The following is an 18,427-nucleotide window of genomic DNA, read 5'->3' on the forward strand; positions in this document are numbered from 1 at the left end:
TATCAGCCCTGAAATGAGGTCTGAAATGAAGAGGTATAAGGTCCAAAAGGACCCTAACACAGAATAACCTTTTACTAACTTACCCATGAGAACAAATATGAATGTTAGTTGGTGATAAGAAGTTGATCTGACATGAGTTGACTGGCAGAAAATAAGATAATCTAGTATAATTATGAAAGGGGAAAGTGTACTTTCGTTGTCAGATTATATATAAAATCACAGTACATGTAAATAAATGCACTCTATAGGTTCAAATATGAAAGAGGCTTTGTTTTCAAGTGACCAAAACACTGATGTCAACTCCTTTCCAATTGGTTAACTAAATTTTAAAAAAATGAATTTTTTTTCAATTGTTAAATCCAGTGTTAAATTCTCAGCCTATCTTACTCAGCACTTGGCATAATTGTTCACACCTTCCATCTTGAAACATTTTCCTACATAAGGCTCCCAGTACCCTCCTCTTATTTCTCCTCCTTCTTCACAAGTCATGCTTTCTTAGCCTTTTGTTGCTCATTCTTTTTCTTCTTGATCACCAAAGTTGGAGGTTCTCAGTCCTCAGTCCTCAGAATGTTTCTCTCCTTTATTTATGCTCACTCCCTGAATGTCTTGCTCAGTCATAAGCTTTAAATACCCTCCACATGCTAGCCATCACCACTTGCACAGCTGAAATGTATCTCAAGCTTGGCCTGTCCCTAACTGGACTCCTGATCTCCCCACAGTCCCCCACAAGCATATCCATCCATCATATTCATCCTATCAGGAAAATGCAATTCTGTTCTTACAGTTTTTTAGGTCAAAATTTGCAGTCTTTGATTCCTTTCCTTCTCCTTTATCTTACATCCCATCCATCAGCAAATCTTGCTGTTTTTCCTTTGAGATATATTTAGAATCCATTTCTTAACCACCTCCATTCCTACCATCCTTCTCCAATCTCCCTCTTCATCTCTCATTCGGATTGCTGTGAAATCCGACTCACTCGTCTGCCTGTTTCCATCCTTGTCTACCCACAGTTTATTCTCAACACAGCAGCCACAGTGAGCCCTTTCAAATGTTGGATCTTCTCGCTACTCTGCTCAAACACTCCAAAGGCTTCCCATTTCACTTGAAAGTAAAATCTAAAGTCATTTCCATGGCCCATGGCTACATAAGACTTTACATTCTCTGTCTCCCTACAGCACCGACAATCTCTCTGACCTCATCTGTCATTCCATCCCTTCCTCACTCAGCCACAGGAGCTTCCCTCTTGTTACTTGTCTACATCAAGAACAGTCCTGCCTCAGGGCCTTTGCCCTGCTTATTTTTTTTTTAAATTATTATTTTTTTAATGTTTATTTATTTTTGAGACAGAGAGAGACAGAGCATGAACAGGGGAGGGTCAGAGAGAGGGAGACACAGAATCTGAAACAGGCTCCAGGCTCTGAGCGGTTATCACAGAGCCCGACGCAGGGCTCGAACCCACGGACTGCGAAATCATGACCTGGGCCGAGGTCGGATGCTCAACCGACTGAGCCACCCAGGCGCCCCTGCCCTGCTTAAAATGCTCTTCCCTGGATATCCCAAACAGCTTGCTCCCTCTTTCTCCTGCCCTTTACCCTGTTGCTCAGTTTTTCTTCACTGCTATCTCTAATGTATTTCTTTGTTTTTTACCTAATTTTCCCCTAGAAAGTAAGCTCCCAGCACATAAACCAGTGCTGAGCACACAGTAGGTCCTCAACAAATACTTATGAAATGAATAAACAAATGGATGAATAAACCTTATATATCCAAGCAAAACCCATCAAAAATTTCTTTTCATAAAATTTGGGGAAACTGACATAACGTAAAACTCTAATATTAGAGTCAGAAGATAGAGATTTGAGTTCTGTTTCTGCTACTTCTAAGTGGTATGACAACAACTCTACAAGTAATCCTAGCATCCTGTCTCTCTTACCTTACCGGTCATCTGTGCAACAAATTCCCCATTTGGTGTACACCTTGTGAGATCCATGGCATTTTCCATTTTTCATTGATGATTATTCACACCTCTTATATTTGGGGACCATAAATTGTCCATCCCCTTACCTAGATACACATTCATTGAATTTGGGCCAAGTACTGAACCTTGAATTTAACTTTCTTTATCCATGAAAGTTGGGTTGAGAGAGAAAATGTGAAGAGAACATGTGAGTTTAAAAACATATACCATTGGCCCGAGTGTACCTCAAAAGCCTATAATGAATCATATTACAATATCATGTTACAAAAAACATTTCATCTCACAGTTTCACATAATCAGTGGTTATATATCCCTGATGTGCAGTTCAAGGTGCAGATAGCATATAAGAAATATCAGAAGCAGAGTAGCTACTACATAGCTGACCCCAAACCATTCCCTCATTTCTGGGCAGACAGGGATACTATATTTCCAAGCCTCTTATGGTTAATGGGATCTAGAGCTGAGTTCTGGCCAATGGAATGTGGGAGGAAGTGATGTACACCCCTCCCAGGACTGACCCCTAAACCATTTTATCTGCCAGCTGGTTAGAGAGGACTCAGTGGGGGACTTCAAGACCTTAGGGCATGGAGATCCACCAGAGAGAAGAAGCCTTGTTTCCTGAGCCATCATGGAGAGGAGAGTTGCTCAGGAAATCTGCTATTCAGGAAAACATGAATTGGAAACCATACGAGTGAGAAATAGACTTTTATTTGAAACTTTAAGACTTAGTTGTTAATATAGCAGCCAGTATGCCATGGTTGTTCACCCTCATGGTGTGGATTTATTACTTGGCTTGCTGTGTCATATATACTCTTTTCTGCTGACATCAAGTGGAAAGTTGGATTACATAATGGTGATTGTGGGATATCCACTGTGATTTTTGCTTAATTTCTTTGGATAGCACTCTTTTCAAATAACAAGTGCTTTTTCTCTCCCAGAAAGAGTCTTATATCAGATCCTTGTTACTGGTGAATGTCAACTGTCTTTCAACAATTTCTAAAGTCTTTTGTTGTGGTGGTAATGAGTTTTAAAATTCGGTGTGCTTTTTAAAAAGTATCTAACTATAACTAACTAGCTGTGTATACATTTGTCCAAACAAGTAGTGACCTAAAATAAATATTAAAATATTTGGTGTGAAAGGCTATGGCGTATGCAACTTAGTCTTAAGTGGTCCAGAAACACACACACACACACACACACACACACACACACACATTATTGAGCAAATGGGGCAAAATGTTAACAGCAATGTAGGTAAATGGTATATGGTGTTCTGTGTACTATACTTGCAATTTTTATGTGAATTTGAAACTTTATCAGCAAAAAAATTTAGAAAAACTGTTAGCAACATTAAAAATATTAATACTTCTTATAGCTTTGCTTTTAATATTTTCCCTGTGCAGTTTTAAGTTTGTGATACAATGCTTTTGTGTGATATGGTTTTTAAAAATTTAAAGCAGGAATTCTCTACATATACACAATTCACTGTGTCCCTAATTGTTATGCTTTGTCCTCAAACATAGCTCTGATATAGTGTATGCTACTTCTCAAATACTCTGAATTCTGTTTGAACGTAAAAGAAAGAGAAGATGTGCATTACTGATACTTATTAATTATTATACATTGTGAGCATATGAAGGGAATATTCTGATCTAGTGAAAACCTTTGGGATCATGTTTTTCAGAGATAAGAAGGGAAATTTTCAAATACTGATCAGCTGCGATTTATGGGAGTTTCACAAATTAAGTAGGGGACTTTGTTGCATTTTAATATAAATAAGAGTACAATACGTGACAAGGGGACCATAAATTGGTTACACAGTAACCACTCTGGAATTACAGTACAGTAATTACAGTAATCACTCTGGAATTGCTTTACTCCAGATATCAAATCACAGCCTCCTTGGGCAGAAAGCATAATGTTTCCCTATACCATACTAGGTTGAGCATCAGCCAACAAATTATTTATAAAATAAACTATATGTTTCTTGAGCCATTAATATAGAAAAAGTGTTAGTCAAACTAATCAAGAAAATAGCACCACTACGAAATGAGAATAGGAATACTCTTAGGTAAAGTGGACATAGAAGACACAATTGGAAAATACTTGATTCAATTCTGTTTAAATACATTTGAAAACATGAATGAAAGAGACAATGTTTAGGATAATATAAATTATAAAAACTGAGTCCAGCCAAGAAACTCTAAGAAAAATAGAAACTCTAAGATTATTTACTGTGGAAGAATTTGAGAAAGTTGCAAAAGGTATCCCTCTCCTCCACAAACCAAACCAAACACAGAAGCCAACCCACTAGACCCTGATAATTTCAAAGGTGTATTATATCCTCAAAAAATAGATACCTTCAAGGTTACTTAATTATGTTAGAGCAGAGATGGATGAAAAGTTATTGGTTGCTTATATGACATCAGCATCACGTTGATAGCAAATTTTGACAGTAAAAAGTAAGCCAAAACAAAACAAACCCCCAAAAGAAAACTTCAGACCTATCTCATACATGAAGGTTGGTACTAAATAAATAAATAAATAAATAAATTTTTATTTACTCTGAGAGGGAGTGTGAGCTGGGGAGGAGTAGAGAGAGAAAGAATCTCAAGCAGGCTCCAACACTGCCAGTGCAGAGCCCAGTGCGGGGCTTGAACCCACAAAATGCAAGATCATGACCCAAGCCAAAATCTAGTCTGTTGCTTAACCGACTGAGCCACCCAGGCACCCTGGTGCAAAATTATTTATAAAGAAATAGGATCTAGGAGTACATTGTAAGCATAATATAGCTTACTTCAATAATGAAAGGATAGTTCAATACTAAAAAATTTCTTAATTCAATTCATCACAGTAATAAATCAAAGGGGAAAATGATCATCTCTGTAGATGTTTTTTTTTTTTTTGTTTTTGATAAAATTCATTATCCATTTTTGATATAAGATTCTTTTTTTTTAATTTTTTTTTTAAGTTTACTTATTTTTGGGACAGAGAGAGACAGAGCATGAATGGGGGAGGGTCAGAGAGAGAGAGACACAGAATCTGAAACAGGCTCCAGGCTCTGAGCTGTCAGCACAGAGCCTGACGCAGGGCTCGAACTCACAGACAGCAAGATCATGACCTGAGCCAAAGTCAGAGGCTCAACCGACTGAGCCACCCAGGCGCCCCGATATAAGATTCTCAATGAAATGGGAATTGAGGGGATATTTCTTTCTCATGGTAAGTATTCATCTCAATTAAAAGGCCAGTATTGTGTTAACTGTGTAGAATGAGACAGCTTCCATTTAAGCCAGGAATAAGATAGGAATTTCCATAATCTCCATTACTAAACAACAGTATTCATGAAGTAACAGTCAGCTGTGTTAAATAAGATAAATCACAGGTATGCAAATAGAAAAGGAGAAGACAGTGATTGCTATTTGTAGGTGGTGTGACTGTATGCCTCCAAATCCCATGAAATGAATGGAAAAATATATGAGAAACAATAAGATAACTCAGTAAAGTAACTGGTTATGAAATTAATATTTAAGAATAAAACCTAGGGGGATATGAAATATGCAATAAATAAACAAAAAGCATATTTATGTGGCATTTCATTTGCCTCCCTCCAATGGAATGTCAACTCCATGAGAAAAAGAGTGTGGTTAGCTTTGTTTACTGCTTTATCCCTAGTGCCAAAAAAGTGCCTAGTACATAGTAGGCACTCAAGAAATTTTTGTTGAAAGAAAGAATACATCGACATTATAGATTTACTTTTGTGTAGAGATAGATGTGCAAAGATACATAAATTTTTTTATAACAGTAAAAGACTAAAAGCAACCAAAATATCCATTAGTGGGTATCCAATTAAATATGCTATTAAAAATAATGAGATATATTTTTGAACTAATAGGTGAAGTTCTCTAAGAGAAATTTTTATGTTAAAAAAAGCAAGGAGCTAGGCCATAATACAAGTCTCAACACATTGAAAAGGACTGAAATAATACAAAACATGTTCTTCTCCAAGTAGACATTATTTGCAATTAATGGAAAAGAATTGGGAAATACTAAATGTTTGAAAAATAAACTACACATTTCTAAGTAACCTAGGGGTCAAAAAAGAAATCGTCAGGGAAATAAAAAATAAATACCTTGAACTGGATGAAAAGGAAAACAGAGCCTATCAAAATTTACGAAACTAAGCTAAAGAAATGCATACTGTGAAGTTTATAGCTTTAATGCTTTTATTAGAAAGAGAGAACTAGAATCATTAATCTAAACTTGAAGACAGAAAGGCAAAGTAAATCAATCACAAAATAAGTAGAGGAGAGGAAATTATAAAGATTAGAGTGGAGCACACTGAAATAGAAAACTGAAAAACAATGAATCTAAAAGCTGGGTTTTAGGAAGGAATGTTATAAAATTTTGTTAAAAACTTTACGCTAACAAATTTGACAACTTAGATGAATTGTAAAAATTCCTAGAAAGAAATAAATTACCAAAAAATGATTCAAGGATGTTGAAAAATTGGAATAGGCCTAAATCAAGAAAATAAATTTAATTAGCAAACAATCTTTCTACAAATAAAAGCCCAGCCCAAAGGGCTTCACTGGTGAATTCTATCAAACTTTTATGGAGGAATTAACATCAATCCTACACAAACTTTCAGAAAGAAAGAGAAGGAACACTTTGCAACTCATGTTATAAAGCCAGTATTATCAATACACAAAAGCCAGACAATGACATCACATGAAAAGAAAACTATAGAAAACCTCTCCCCAAATAGGTTCAAAAATTCTTAATAAAATATAAGCAAACAAAATTCAGCAACACACAAAAAAGAATTATACGCAAATGGGATCATCCCAGGAATGCAAAATTAGTTTAACATAAAAACAAATCATGTAATATATAACACTGTATTAATAAAGTGTAAAAAACACTCAATCATCTCAATAGTTTCAGGGAAAAACACCTGTTTAAAGTCAAGGTACATTTATTAAAATTCTCAACAAACTAAGAATAGAAGGGAACTTCCTCAACCTGATAAAGGGCATACAAAAGCCCTACATCTAAAATCATACTTAATGGTGAAAAACTAATGCTTTTCCCCTAAAACTGATAATAAGACAAGGATGTCTGCTTATATTCACTCACATGAAATATCACAACAGAGGTTCTAGCTAGTGTAATAAGGCAAGGTAAAGGAATCAAAGGCATACAAATTGGAAAGGGGGAAATTAAACTTTATCATCAGATAACATAATAATCTCTGTAGGCAGTTTTATGAAATTTGTAAAAAACCTCCAGAACTAATGAAGTGTAACAGGGTTGCAATGTATGAGATCCAAAACAAAAATCAAATTCATTTCTATATATTAGTGACTGACAGTCTGAAAATGACATTAAGAAAACAATTCTAGTCACAATAATGGCAAAAGGAATAAAATAGATAGGAATAAGTTTAACAGAAGAAGTATAAGATCTGTATATTGAAAACTACAAACCATTGTTGAGAAATTAAATGGGATTCAAATAAATGAAGAGATATACCATACTTATGAATTGAGAGATTCAGTGTTAGGTTGGCAATTCTTCACAAATTGTTCTACGTATTTGGTGTAACACCAAAATCTCAACAGGTCTTTTATTTAAAAAAAAAATAAAAAGGAAAATCATAAAATTTATACGAAAATGGAGTGTTGTATGGAAACCAATCTGACAATAAATTTCATATATTGAAAAAAAATTTATATGAAAATGGAAAGAATCTAGAATAGCCAAAATAACTGTGAAAAGGGAATAAAAAGTTAAAGGATTCACACTACCTGATTTCAAGACTTAATATAAAGCTAAAGTAATCTAAAAAGTATGGCATAACCATATGGGTAAACATACAGAGAATGGAGTCTAGAAATAAAACCTCACATTCATGCTAGTTCATATTTTATTAAGGTGCCAAAGCAATCCAAGAGGAATGGGTAGTTTTTTTTTTTTTTTCAACAAATGGTTCTAGGACAATACCAATATACATATGCAGCAAAATGCATTTAGACCCTTACCTCACACTGTGCACATATGTGATCTTAAAGTGGTCTAAATGCAAGAGCTGAAACTATATCTTTTAAAGGAAGTAGGAAAAAGTTTGTGACCTCAGGTCAGGCAGAGATTACATAGATATAACACCAAAATAATAATCCACATAAGAAAACGTTGATAAATTGGACTTCATCAAAATCTAAAACTTTTGTGCATCAGAAGGAACCATCAAGAAAGTGAAAGGACAAGCCACAGACTGGGAGAAAATATTTGCAAACGATATTATCTTATGAAAGACATAATCATAACTTCTACAACTTAATAAGAAGATAAATAGCCCAGCAAATATTCAGATGGACAAACTATTGAGTAGTCATGCCTTCGAAGAAGATATATGAATACTAACAAACACATGAAAACATGGTAAACACATAAAAAGATCAGAGAAATGTAAATTAAAATCACAAGAAAGGTATCATTATACAGACACTAGAATGACTATAATCAAAAAGCTTGACTATACCAACTAAGGGCAACAATGGGTAGAAACTGGAAACCTCATAAATTGCTAGTGGGAATGTAAAATGGTATAGTCATTTTGGAAAACATTCTGGCAATTTCTTAACAATTTAAACATATACTTGTCATATAACCCAGCAGTATCACTCTTAGGTATCTACTCAAGAAAAATGAGAGTATATGCACACACAAATGCTTTTATCTAAATGTTAACAGCAGAACACCTGAATGGCTCAGTCAATTAAGCGTCTGATTCTTGGTTTCAGCTCAGGTCATGATCTCACAATTAGTGAGTTTTAGCACCATGTTGGGCTCTGCACTGACAGCACAGAACCTGCTTGGGATTCTTTCTCTCCCTCTCTCCCTCTCTCCCTCTGCACTGCACCCCCCAGAATAAATAAACATTAAAAAATAAATGTTCACAACAACATTATAAGTGTTGAAAACTGAAAACAACTCTTTATGTTCATCCACTTGTGAATGGATTTAAAAAATGATAGATCCATACAATGGAATACTGTTCAGTGATAAAAACAAACTACTTACACATGCACCAGTGTGGGTAAACCACAGCAGCATTATGTTGTATAAGAGACTACATTTATAAAAAATTTACAGAAAGGCAAAACTATCCAGAAAGCATATTAGTTAGTGATTTTCTGGGGCTGAGGGAGCTTGAGATGATGTATATTCTAAGGATTACAGTGATTGTTACACAACGTATCATTTTAGCACTTAAAGCGGGTGAATTTTATATTATATGAATTACACAACAATGGTGTGTGTTAAAAATGAATTATACCCTAATAGCCAAGATATTTAGAGCAAGACATTTATATTAAACATACTACAGATATTCATGGATATGCTAGTTATGTATACAAAATTTCTGAAAGTTTCTATTCAAAAAACATGTTTGCCTCTGAGAAAAGAACTGAAAGTCTGGCACAGGAAAGAGAATTACTTTCCTTTGTATACCCTCCAACACTGTTAAAAAAAATTACACCATGTATATTATTGCTTTAGAAACTAAAAATCCTAGTAAATGATTAAAACAAACAACCACAGTTCTGATCTAAGGACACAGGCATGCAAATTTGCTCTCTAAGGTCTATACTTATCTGAATGAGGCTATAAGCACTTATGAGTAGCCTATAATAAGATAAAGCCAATTTCATCACAAAACATGGTGTTAGTTCCTAATAATTTCAGACAGCTGAGTGCAAATTGTGGGAATTTGGGGAAACACGAGAGGTTTCTGACTAGAAATACTTTAAGCATCCCTGGGTACTGCATTCCATAAGTGATTGTAGGGGCCACAAAATAAAAAAAAAATTCCTCACCCCCAAACACAAACAAAATGCAAGTAGAATGTAACATGCTGGAGGACTAAATGAGAGGTGAAGAAAATAGGGGGAAAGAAAGAGCAAGAATCGGGTTGTCTAGCAGGGAGCGGGCATTTATACATACATAGATGACTTCAAAATACTTCCTCCTGCTATGCCAAGTCTTTAAAAAAAAGTCAGTACTTAATGATTTGTACACAAACTTGTTTCTATAAATCATATGCTGGATATAGTGCACAGTGATTTTCAGTATACCTTTTAATATCAAGAACCTGTTACAAAGATTTGCTTTTCAATTGCACGCTATGAAGATACGGCTATTTAATTAAGAATATTGGTTATAATCTTACACAAGCAGTGGTAGAAATGAAAATGAACTGTCAATATTTAATTATCAAGATTCAAGTGCTATTTTGTAACAATGCCTTAGGAAGGTCAAATTTAAGACGTCTGCTACCATAATTTCCCTTTTTTAATATAGGAACATAATACTTTGCATACCGTCGCTCAAAAATGCTTAGTATTTGATCTCCATTTTCACACAAGGAATCAATAATGTAAATATTTCCTTGAAGTGGAAACACCTGCAGAGAGGGCCAAATAAATCATAAAAGGTGCTTCTTTTCAAGCTTTGACTGCTTTCATTTGCATTTCAAACCGACAGGGCTTTCATGCTGTTTTTAGTGCTCTGAATAGACAATCACATATGTTTGCCACACATGTGTTCTTCACGCATGAGTTCCTTGCAGTACTGCCCCTTCTGACCCACCCTTGCTGTAGCTTTGAAGCTCATTTACACTCAACAGACATTTCATGAACACCTATTGTGGGTCATTCGACATGAAGAGCAGGACCACCATTGTATTTTCATCACAATATAACAGAGGAGGCTTCTGAGGCTCCTGGACATTAAGTATCCTAAATCCCAGAATTGGTAAGTGGAAAACCAGGACTCAGCTTGAGACTTTTCTTTTATACTCTATTTTCAAGAATCCTCCCTATCTGTAGCCCCTCCCTTCTTTCTCTCCCTAGTTTGACTGATAATTAAGAGCAAAGTAGCACAGAAATGAAGGAGGGGCCTTCTGCGTGGCCCCATTCTCTCCTCCAGAAGGTAGAAAAGAAGAAACACCCAGGGCTCAGAGCTCCTACCATGCTCCTCACTGCTCCGATGTTCATACTTCACCTAGAACACCCAGCCCAGAACTCCAGCCCTAACCCTGTTCCATAACTTTCTTCCCAGGTCATGGAGGGCACCATGAGTAATTATCCATGTGGTAGTGAAAGAAGTGTCCTAAGCATCCCAATTCACAACTCTAAAAAGATTTTTCTGCAACAATCAGTTTCCAATGGTTCTTATGGGGATTATCAAGACTATACTTGAACTTGGAAAGGGTTGAACTAGCTAGCCTAGAATCCTACGCACAATACAGAATATTGGTTTGGTTGGAAGACTCAGATTTCTTAATTAAGTCAATGGAAACCCAGCCTGAGATTTCTACAATCGGTACATTAATGAACTTTTGGAATACAGCCCACTCATATTTGGGGATTCAATCTTTACCCTCCAAATTCATATTAAGGTAGATTTGTAAGACTGCAAGCACTACGTTTATTGTGTTTAATGTAAAATAGGAGAATACATATTCTAAAAATTAAAAAAAAACCCATAGCTTCCTGGACTCTTTTCTCTTTTACTTTCTTAGAGTGTGTTCTCATTCAGCTCCAGAGAAACTTCTACTTTTATGATATTATTGTAAAGGTCTTACTATTTTACCTGAATATTTTATTGATGAGCCAGTGTTATCTTACCTCCTCGATGGATAATCAAAGAAGTCTCGCTTCCAATGGGACAGTCCTTAAGTATATCCACTACTTCTGTATGGCTCAGGTTCTGTACATTCTGCTGGTTGATCTCAACAATGAGGTCGCCTTCACACAGGCCAGGGCATCCCTGAATGTCAAGTATTTGTTTCACCCGCTGTCCTGTAGGACTATCGGCAATAGTGAAGCCAAAGCCCTGGGCACCTTTCACAATGGTTAAGGTCATAAGTTCAGCTTGGGTGGCCCCAGATGAAGCCATAGACACATTGTCATCATGGACGGGTGGTGGATACGTGCCATCTAGTTGACCATCCGCTGGCATTGAGTGCAAAGAATGAGGTGGCCGATCTGTTATATCTGGAACTGACTGTGAGGTCCGAGAAATGTATTCCAAATATGTTTCATAGTTATGTCTTCCGTTGACCATCACTGGAGGTGGCCTCTCCATTATTGCAAGGGGTGGCACCATGCTGTTAGCAGGATCTTCAGGATCAAAGGGCAAAGGGTAGCCACGACACAACACCAGGTTGACACTTTGACCGATAGGAACAGACTGGAAAAGTTTGACTACATCTGCATGAGTGTGTCCAAGGACACAAACTTCATTAATATAGACAATGACATCACCTGCAAGGAAAAAAGAAAGAGATTGACAACATGAGGTACATTCAATTAAAGTTGACATAGAGAAATGGAATTATTTATGAGACTAGTAAAAGAGGCACTGTGTTTCTCAGTAAGCAGTGAGAAAATCAATTAGAATAATATTTAAATTCACCATAGGTGACTCAAGGTTACAACAGGTCTGCCAACAAATGATCAAATGACGAAAAAAAATCCTATTTGGTTATTCTTGGAGTTCAGAAACAGCGTTGTATTCAGAAAGAAAGGCTCAGGAAGAAAAGTTTAGATGAATTTGTGCCTTGAGGAAGCACACATTCTGTGCTTCTTTTCCATCATTTCCATCTTCAGTGCAATTCAGTTAATAGAATTTTCAAACTACTGAGAAGTGGTAGTCGTAAGTTTTGGATGAAAAAGAAAGCCCCAGTATATATAGAGATAGAGACAGAGACAGAGACAGAGACAGAGACAGAGATAGAGATAGACATATAACTTGTCTCAGTCAACTATTTTTCTTTTTTGTGAAAGAGGAAAATATTTTGCCCACTTACTTTCTCCATCTACAGCAAGATGTAATTACAAAGGTTCATGTATACAAGCAAGGTCAAGAACACAGGTTTTGGGACCAGGGATCTGGGTCCGTATCCTAGCTCTAGCTACTTAGCTGATATGTGATATTGGGTAAGGGACTTGCCTGCTTTGAACCACAGTTCTGCGTTTGTAAAGTTGTTGTGAGGAGAAAATAAGATAATGCAGGAAAAGTGCTTGGCATAGTGCCTGACACATGGTGAGTGCCCAAAAATGTGGACCACTATTAATATCACTGTTGCTAAAAAAGGATGGAGGGGATTGGGGACCCTGGCTTTCAAACAGGAGGCTGCCACAGGCTCATCCTTTTATGTTAGATTAATTATATTTCTGTAGATCATTTTTTAAAAGGCATTTGTCCTCTCTCCCCAGTGAACTATAATAGAGTTACAAAAGTCCACTGGTTAGAAGTTAACTTTATGATATTCAAATGCCCTAAATGTTAATTATTCATTATAATGAACTCACTATTCACTATAATGAATAACTCTGGAAAACAATATTTCCTCCTTAAAATGCAGAAAAACATGCTTGTTTGAGATAACTGTTTAAATTTTCAATTATGTATGAATAACAGTTTTATATTTAGACAACTGTTCTATTATGGATTGATATTTTTATCCTTAAAAACCATAATATTTGAGAATTGAACTTGCAAACTGAGATTATGCCTGACTATGCTGAGGAGTATATGAGGGATAAAAAGACATGTTTTCATGGACTGTCAAATGAGTAACTCAGCAGACATTAATTTATCAGGATAATTCTGAAAGGGATAGTGTAAATGGCTAAGGATTTCATTCTGAGATATTCTTGCCCATCAAAATTGCAAACATCAAAAATGAAAAACACAGAGTTGAGTTTTCAGAGTTAAATACTTTTCTAGATTTTTTTAGTATCTGATATAAAATTACTCCACTATATGCATTCTCAAATAAATAATTCTATGAATAAAACATTCCTGAGTAAAATACTATCAGCAACATAGACTCAGTTAACACTCCCTCTTCCCGAATGCTAGAGAACTGTGTGAAAGTGCTAAAGATATAAAGACAGAAAAGCCATTTTCTGGGGATCCAGGTTAGGTGTGATTCTAGAAAATGTCACAGACTCTGTGACTGGTGAGATGGAACTTCACTCTTCAAATTATGTCTATCAGAAAGGGTGTTGGTAATGGCTGGGATTTTGGAGCATGATACAGGGCTGAGTTGGGATGATCCTCCTCCCCCTGCTGCTATGACTCCTCATTAGACCAGGGTGGCCGGGGACCCTGTGACATCATTTTCAACTGGCCTGGTCATCCCAGAGTCCCAGAGAGGTGTCTAATCCAGACAAACTTTTTTTTCTTCTCTTTCCTGCCTCTTTGATTTTTAAGTTTTGATAATCTATTTTACACATTAGAAGGTTGAAAGAATAATAACTACCTGTGTACCACCATCCAACTTAATGAAGACAGCACTGCACATATTAGTTATGGCCCTCCAGGTAGCACCCCCCTCCCACTTGTATTCACTTCTTGCCCTTTCCAAAGGTAGTCACTGTCCTGCTTTATTCACATGTACTTTATGCTTTTATGATATATCCAGGTACCTGTAAATAATATTCCTAAATAATATTTAATCCCTAAATAATAATATACCCCCAAATATGGCTTTTCACATTCTAAAAATCATTGGAAATGGAATACATATTAATCTTCTATAATTTCCTTCCAAATGTATTTCTGATGTTTATCTATTTAATACCTTTACCTCTAGTTCATTACTCTTCATTGCAATAGAGGATTGGATGGCTATATCACTCTTTTATTAACATTTATCCATTTTTCTGTTAATGGATGCTGGGGTTTTTGTGAATTTTTGGCTATTTAAGATAATTCTGCTAATAATCTCTTTCCATGGCCCTTGTGAATATAGAGTTTTTCTGAGATATGGACCTTGCCACAGAATTGCTGGGCATAGACCACATGCTTTTTCAACTTCGTTACACAATGGCAAATGGCTCGCAAAATAGGTCAAATAGCTGCACACTCCCATTTTTAGTATATCAAAATTTTCATTGCTCCATATCTGATGCAATACTTGGCATTCTCAGGCTTAACTTTCATTGATCTAATGGGTGTGATCATGGTTTTAATTTGCATTTCCCAGACTGCTAGTAAGGGTGAGAATTTTTTATATGTTTATTGGCCATTTGGGTTTCCTCTTTAGTACATATCATTTCCTCATTTTTTTCCTATTTGGTTAGTCTTTTACATTTTTTTGTTTTAACACATTGACCGCTCTTCTGCCCATCTCCATTCTGGATCCAGTGTTTTCGGTAGGTTTGGGGGGCTGCACGGTATAGCTGACATTATATGGGGTAGGGTGTCAGAAGACTTTGGTCTGATTTCCAGCTCCCTCACTTAAAATTAGCTGTGTGACTTCCAAAACCAACTTAAATCCTCTGTGACTCAGATTCTTCACAAGTAATGAGGAACAAGAGTAATAGCAACTTCTTGTTCTATGGGAAATAACAAATGAGATCATGCAGGTGACAGGGTTTGTAAGTTGTTATGCAAAGGATGATTGCCATTCCAGTAATTATTATCTGTCCTTGGTTATATCCTTCTCTAAAATCAGGACAGTCCCACCAAGATATTCCCACCATAGTCATAATCAAGACTGAGTATGAGTTTCTGAGTAGGCAGATCAAAGGTAGGAAGGTAACAAATGCCTCTAAGGCTTTCCCTAACTTTAATCACTGTTAACAACTCCCCAGCCCCCCAGCATGCTGTGCCAGAAATTCATAGGAGGAAAGAACTAAGCTCTGACGGTTCCCTGCCAGGTCTAGAGAGTAGTTATTTGAATTATAGTGATTAATGTTATCTATTTTTGAGTTTTAATGTGATCTTGCTATTTAGAAGCAGAATAAGAACTATTTGTGGTTCTTGGTAAGACTGCCTTTTAAAATTTATGGATCTTTTCCACTCAGAGCAATTTTTCAAGTCATCAAGCAAGCAGTGATAAAGTGATATCTTTACGGCGCTACACAGAAGCTTTCTGAATGTAAAAGATGAGAGGTCAGTTACCACAGGATAAAACTAACAACTTGACAGTACTCAGCTGCTCACTTTAAAAAAATGTATATAGATGCCTAGACATTGTGTCATGCCAAAATTGTTGTAGATGGATTTGTAAGCAAACATTTGCCTGTTCAGATAGAACTAATTGGGTAGGATATTTATAGACTTGCTGTATGAATGTCATTTACATGTTGTGAAATAAAAATATGAGCCACCTGGTATATGCCATCCGATGGTGCCATGCCAAATCCTGGGATAGACTGGGCTTCAGAGCACAGAAAGAGACGTCATTAGGAAAATTGGCTCTAGCTCAAGCCCCGTTGGCCTATTTAAGAGGGAGAATTGGAAAAGAGTCGCTTGATTTCTCCCTCTCTCAATTCATTCTTTTATAAAATGGGAATCAAAATATCTCCTCCATTTCCTTTTTGCCATGGCTACTGTGAGAATGAGATCACCCTTGTGAAAACACTTTTAATTTTACCAAAAAAAGGTTCTTCACAAAAATAAAATGATGCATTTCTTTTGGCAGCCAAGCATGCATTTTCATTGCCATGTTGCCTGCAATGTTACGTTGTTTCTTATATGGCCATTTACTTTAGGCCCTATTGAGGCCAGATGTCTTAGGGCTACTGACCTGGGGCCTATGGGTCAAATTTGATGTGACTGATGAGTTTGGTGTCCCAAATAGGGCTGGTCTCATAAAGACCTGATTCTCAGTTATGAGATTTCAAAGTACAAGTGAAGGAGAATCAGGCTGATGAAGCAGAAGTTTAAAATTGCTGGCCTGTATAAGAATATGTTCCAAGATAACTGGTCTCTCTCTTAGTCATGGAAACCAAAATACAATATTGGATATCTCTTGGGTTCTTCATCATTTTGGATAAAATAGGGCACTTTTCATAGAGCATTGCTTAAAATGGAATTATTTTTGTACCTCTTTCTTCTGCTCCCACATTTGTTGAGTCACTGTAGTATGCCGAAACTTCCTTTTTAGCCTCTGTCACTTACCACCTGCTGTCTACCTTCCTTAACCACCATCTTGGACCAGACTAGACTAACTTACTTCACATTCCATTCACATCCTGTAGTCATGGAAGTTCAAAATACTCAATCTTTAAACGTGTTGGTTAACACTCTTGACCAGTAGGCTTTCCAATTTATTTTTGTTTTCACTACCCTATAAACTTCCATTCTGTGATGCTGGTGTCTTTGCTGCCTACAATCTACAACTTGCTCTATGCCTTTTAGTTGAAGTCTGCTATTCCTCTACCCTCAGGGGCACTTCCTTTCTGTGTGTAACTCCATCTCATCTGATTCATTCCTTCCTCACCTCTTCAAAAATATCTTTCATTATTTTGCTCCGATTGTTACTATCTCATGTTACTATCTCATGTTACAATTTCATCTCTTGACTTTATTCTTCTGTGGGAGTTTTCTACCTGTTCTACGTTTCCCCCCACAAAATAAATAGAGTAATATTACTATGTTGAGAACTCTTTAGGTATTTAGGATAAATTCCTATTGAATAAAGGATAGAAAGGTTTAGTCAGAGGAAAACTGGAGTAGGTTTATTTGCTAACTTTGCAGCCTTCATTGTTTCTAACTTCTGTTTTTCCCAAGTCATCTAAATTTTTGCTGAAAGACAATTCTCACCCACTACTCCCATCCCACCAATTACATGAATTCTGTATTGAAAACTTATTATTTTTTTGAGGTTCCTCTCCAGCTAATAAGATTTAACTGGACTTCCTTTTCTGAATCTTGTGTGTTTGTGTTTTTTATAATAAAAATATATAATTTTACTGTAATAGGAAATTTTATTATAATATTGAAATTCATTTTCATTCTATTCTACAACCCTCCAAAACATAATACATTCTGAAATGTACTTTTGAGGGTGTGATACTCAACACTTCAATTAAATTGTAAATACTCGCCCTTGATATTGTTTATTCTCCCAAATGAAGCATTGTGGTATGTCAGATGGGCAAACGGAATTGAAGCTGGGTCTCCTTGGGTCACTCTTTGAGCAAGTCATTCAACATCTGTTTCCTCATCTATGAAATGGAGATAATGACAGCTGTTCTACCCTACCCTACAGAAAAGAGATGTCTGTGAAAATGTCCTATAAATGGTACAGAACTATTATGATGTTACATATATAAATACATATGTTAAACTTTTAAACAAATAACTGATAACGAGTGGAAAATAAAAACATCTTAAGGATGAGAATAATACAATACAATAGTTCGAATCTTTAAAAGGAACCTGCTGAGGGGGGACTGGGTGGCTTAGTCGGTTGGGCGTCCGACTTTGCTCAGGTCATGATCTCGCGGTCCGTGAGTTCCAGTCCCTCATCGGGCTCTGTGCTGACAGCTCAGGGCCTGGAGCCTGCTTCGGATTCTGTGTCTCCCTCTCTCTCTGCCCTTCCCCTGCTCATGCTCTCTCTCTCTCAAAAATAAATAAATGTTA

At 36.3% G+C, this 18,427-nt stretch overlaps 1 protein-coding gene across 1 annotated transcript in view; it reads right to left on the reverse strand.

The window, feature by feature from the left end:
• MAGI2 (membrane associated guanylate kinase, WW and PDZ domain containing 2) overlaps window positions 1-18,427 on the reverse strand; it is a 1,332,916-nt gene that overhangs the window by 230,613 nt on the left and 1,083,876 nt on the right. The window contains exon 10 of the mRNA XM_042916449.1: window positions 11,668-12,306. Coding sequence (XP_042772383.1) covers window positions 11,668-12,306 — 639 coding nt within the window. The remainder of the gene's footprint in view (window positions 1-11,667; window positions 12,307-18,427) is intronic.

This window comes from Panthera leo, chromosome A2 (genome assembly GCF_018350215.1).
Source record: "Panthera leo isolate Ple1 chromosome A2, P.leo_Ple1_pat1.1, whole genome shotgun sequence".
Taxonomy (NCBI): domain Eukaryota; kingdom Metazoa; phylum Chordata; class Mammalia; order Carnivora; family Felidae; genus Panthera; species Panthera leo.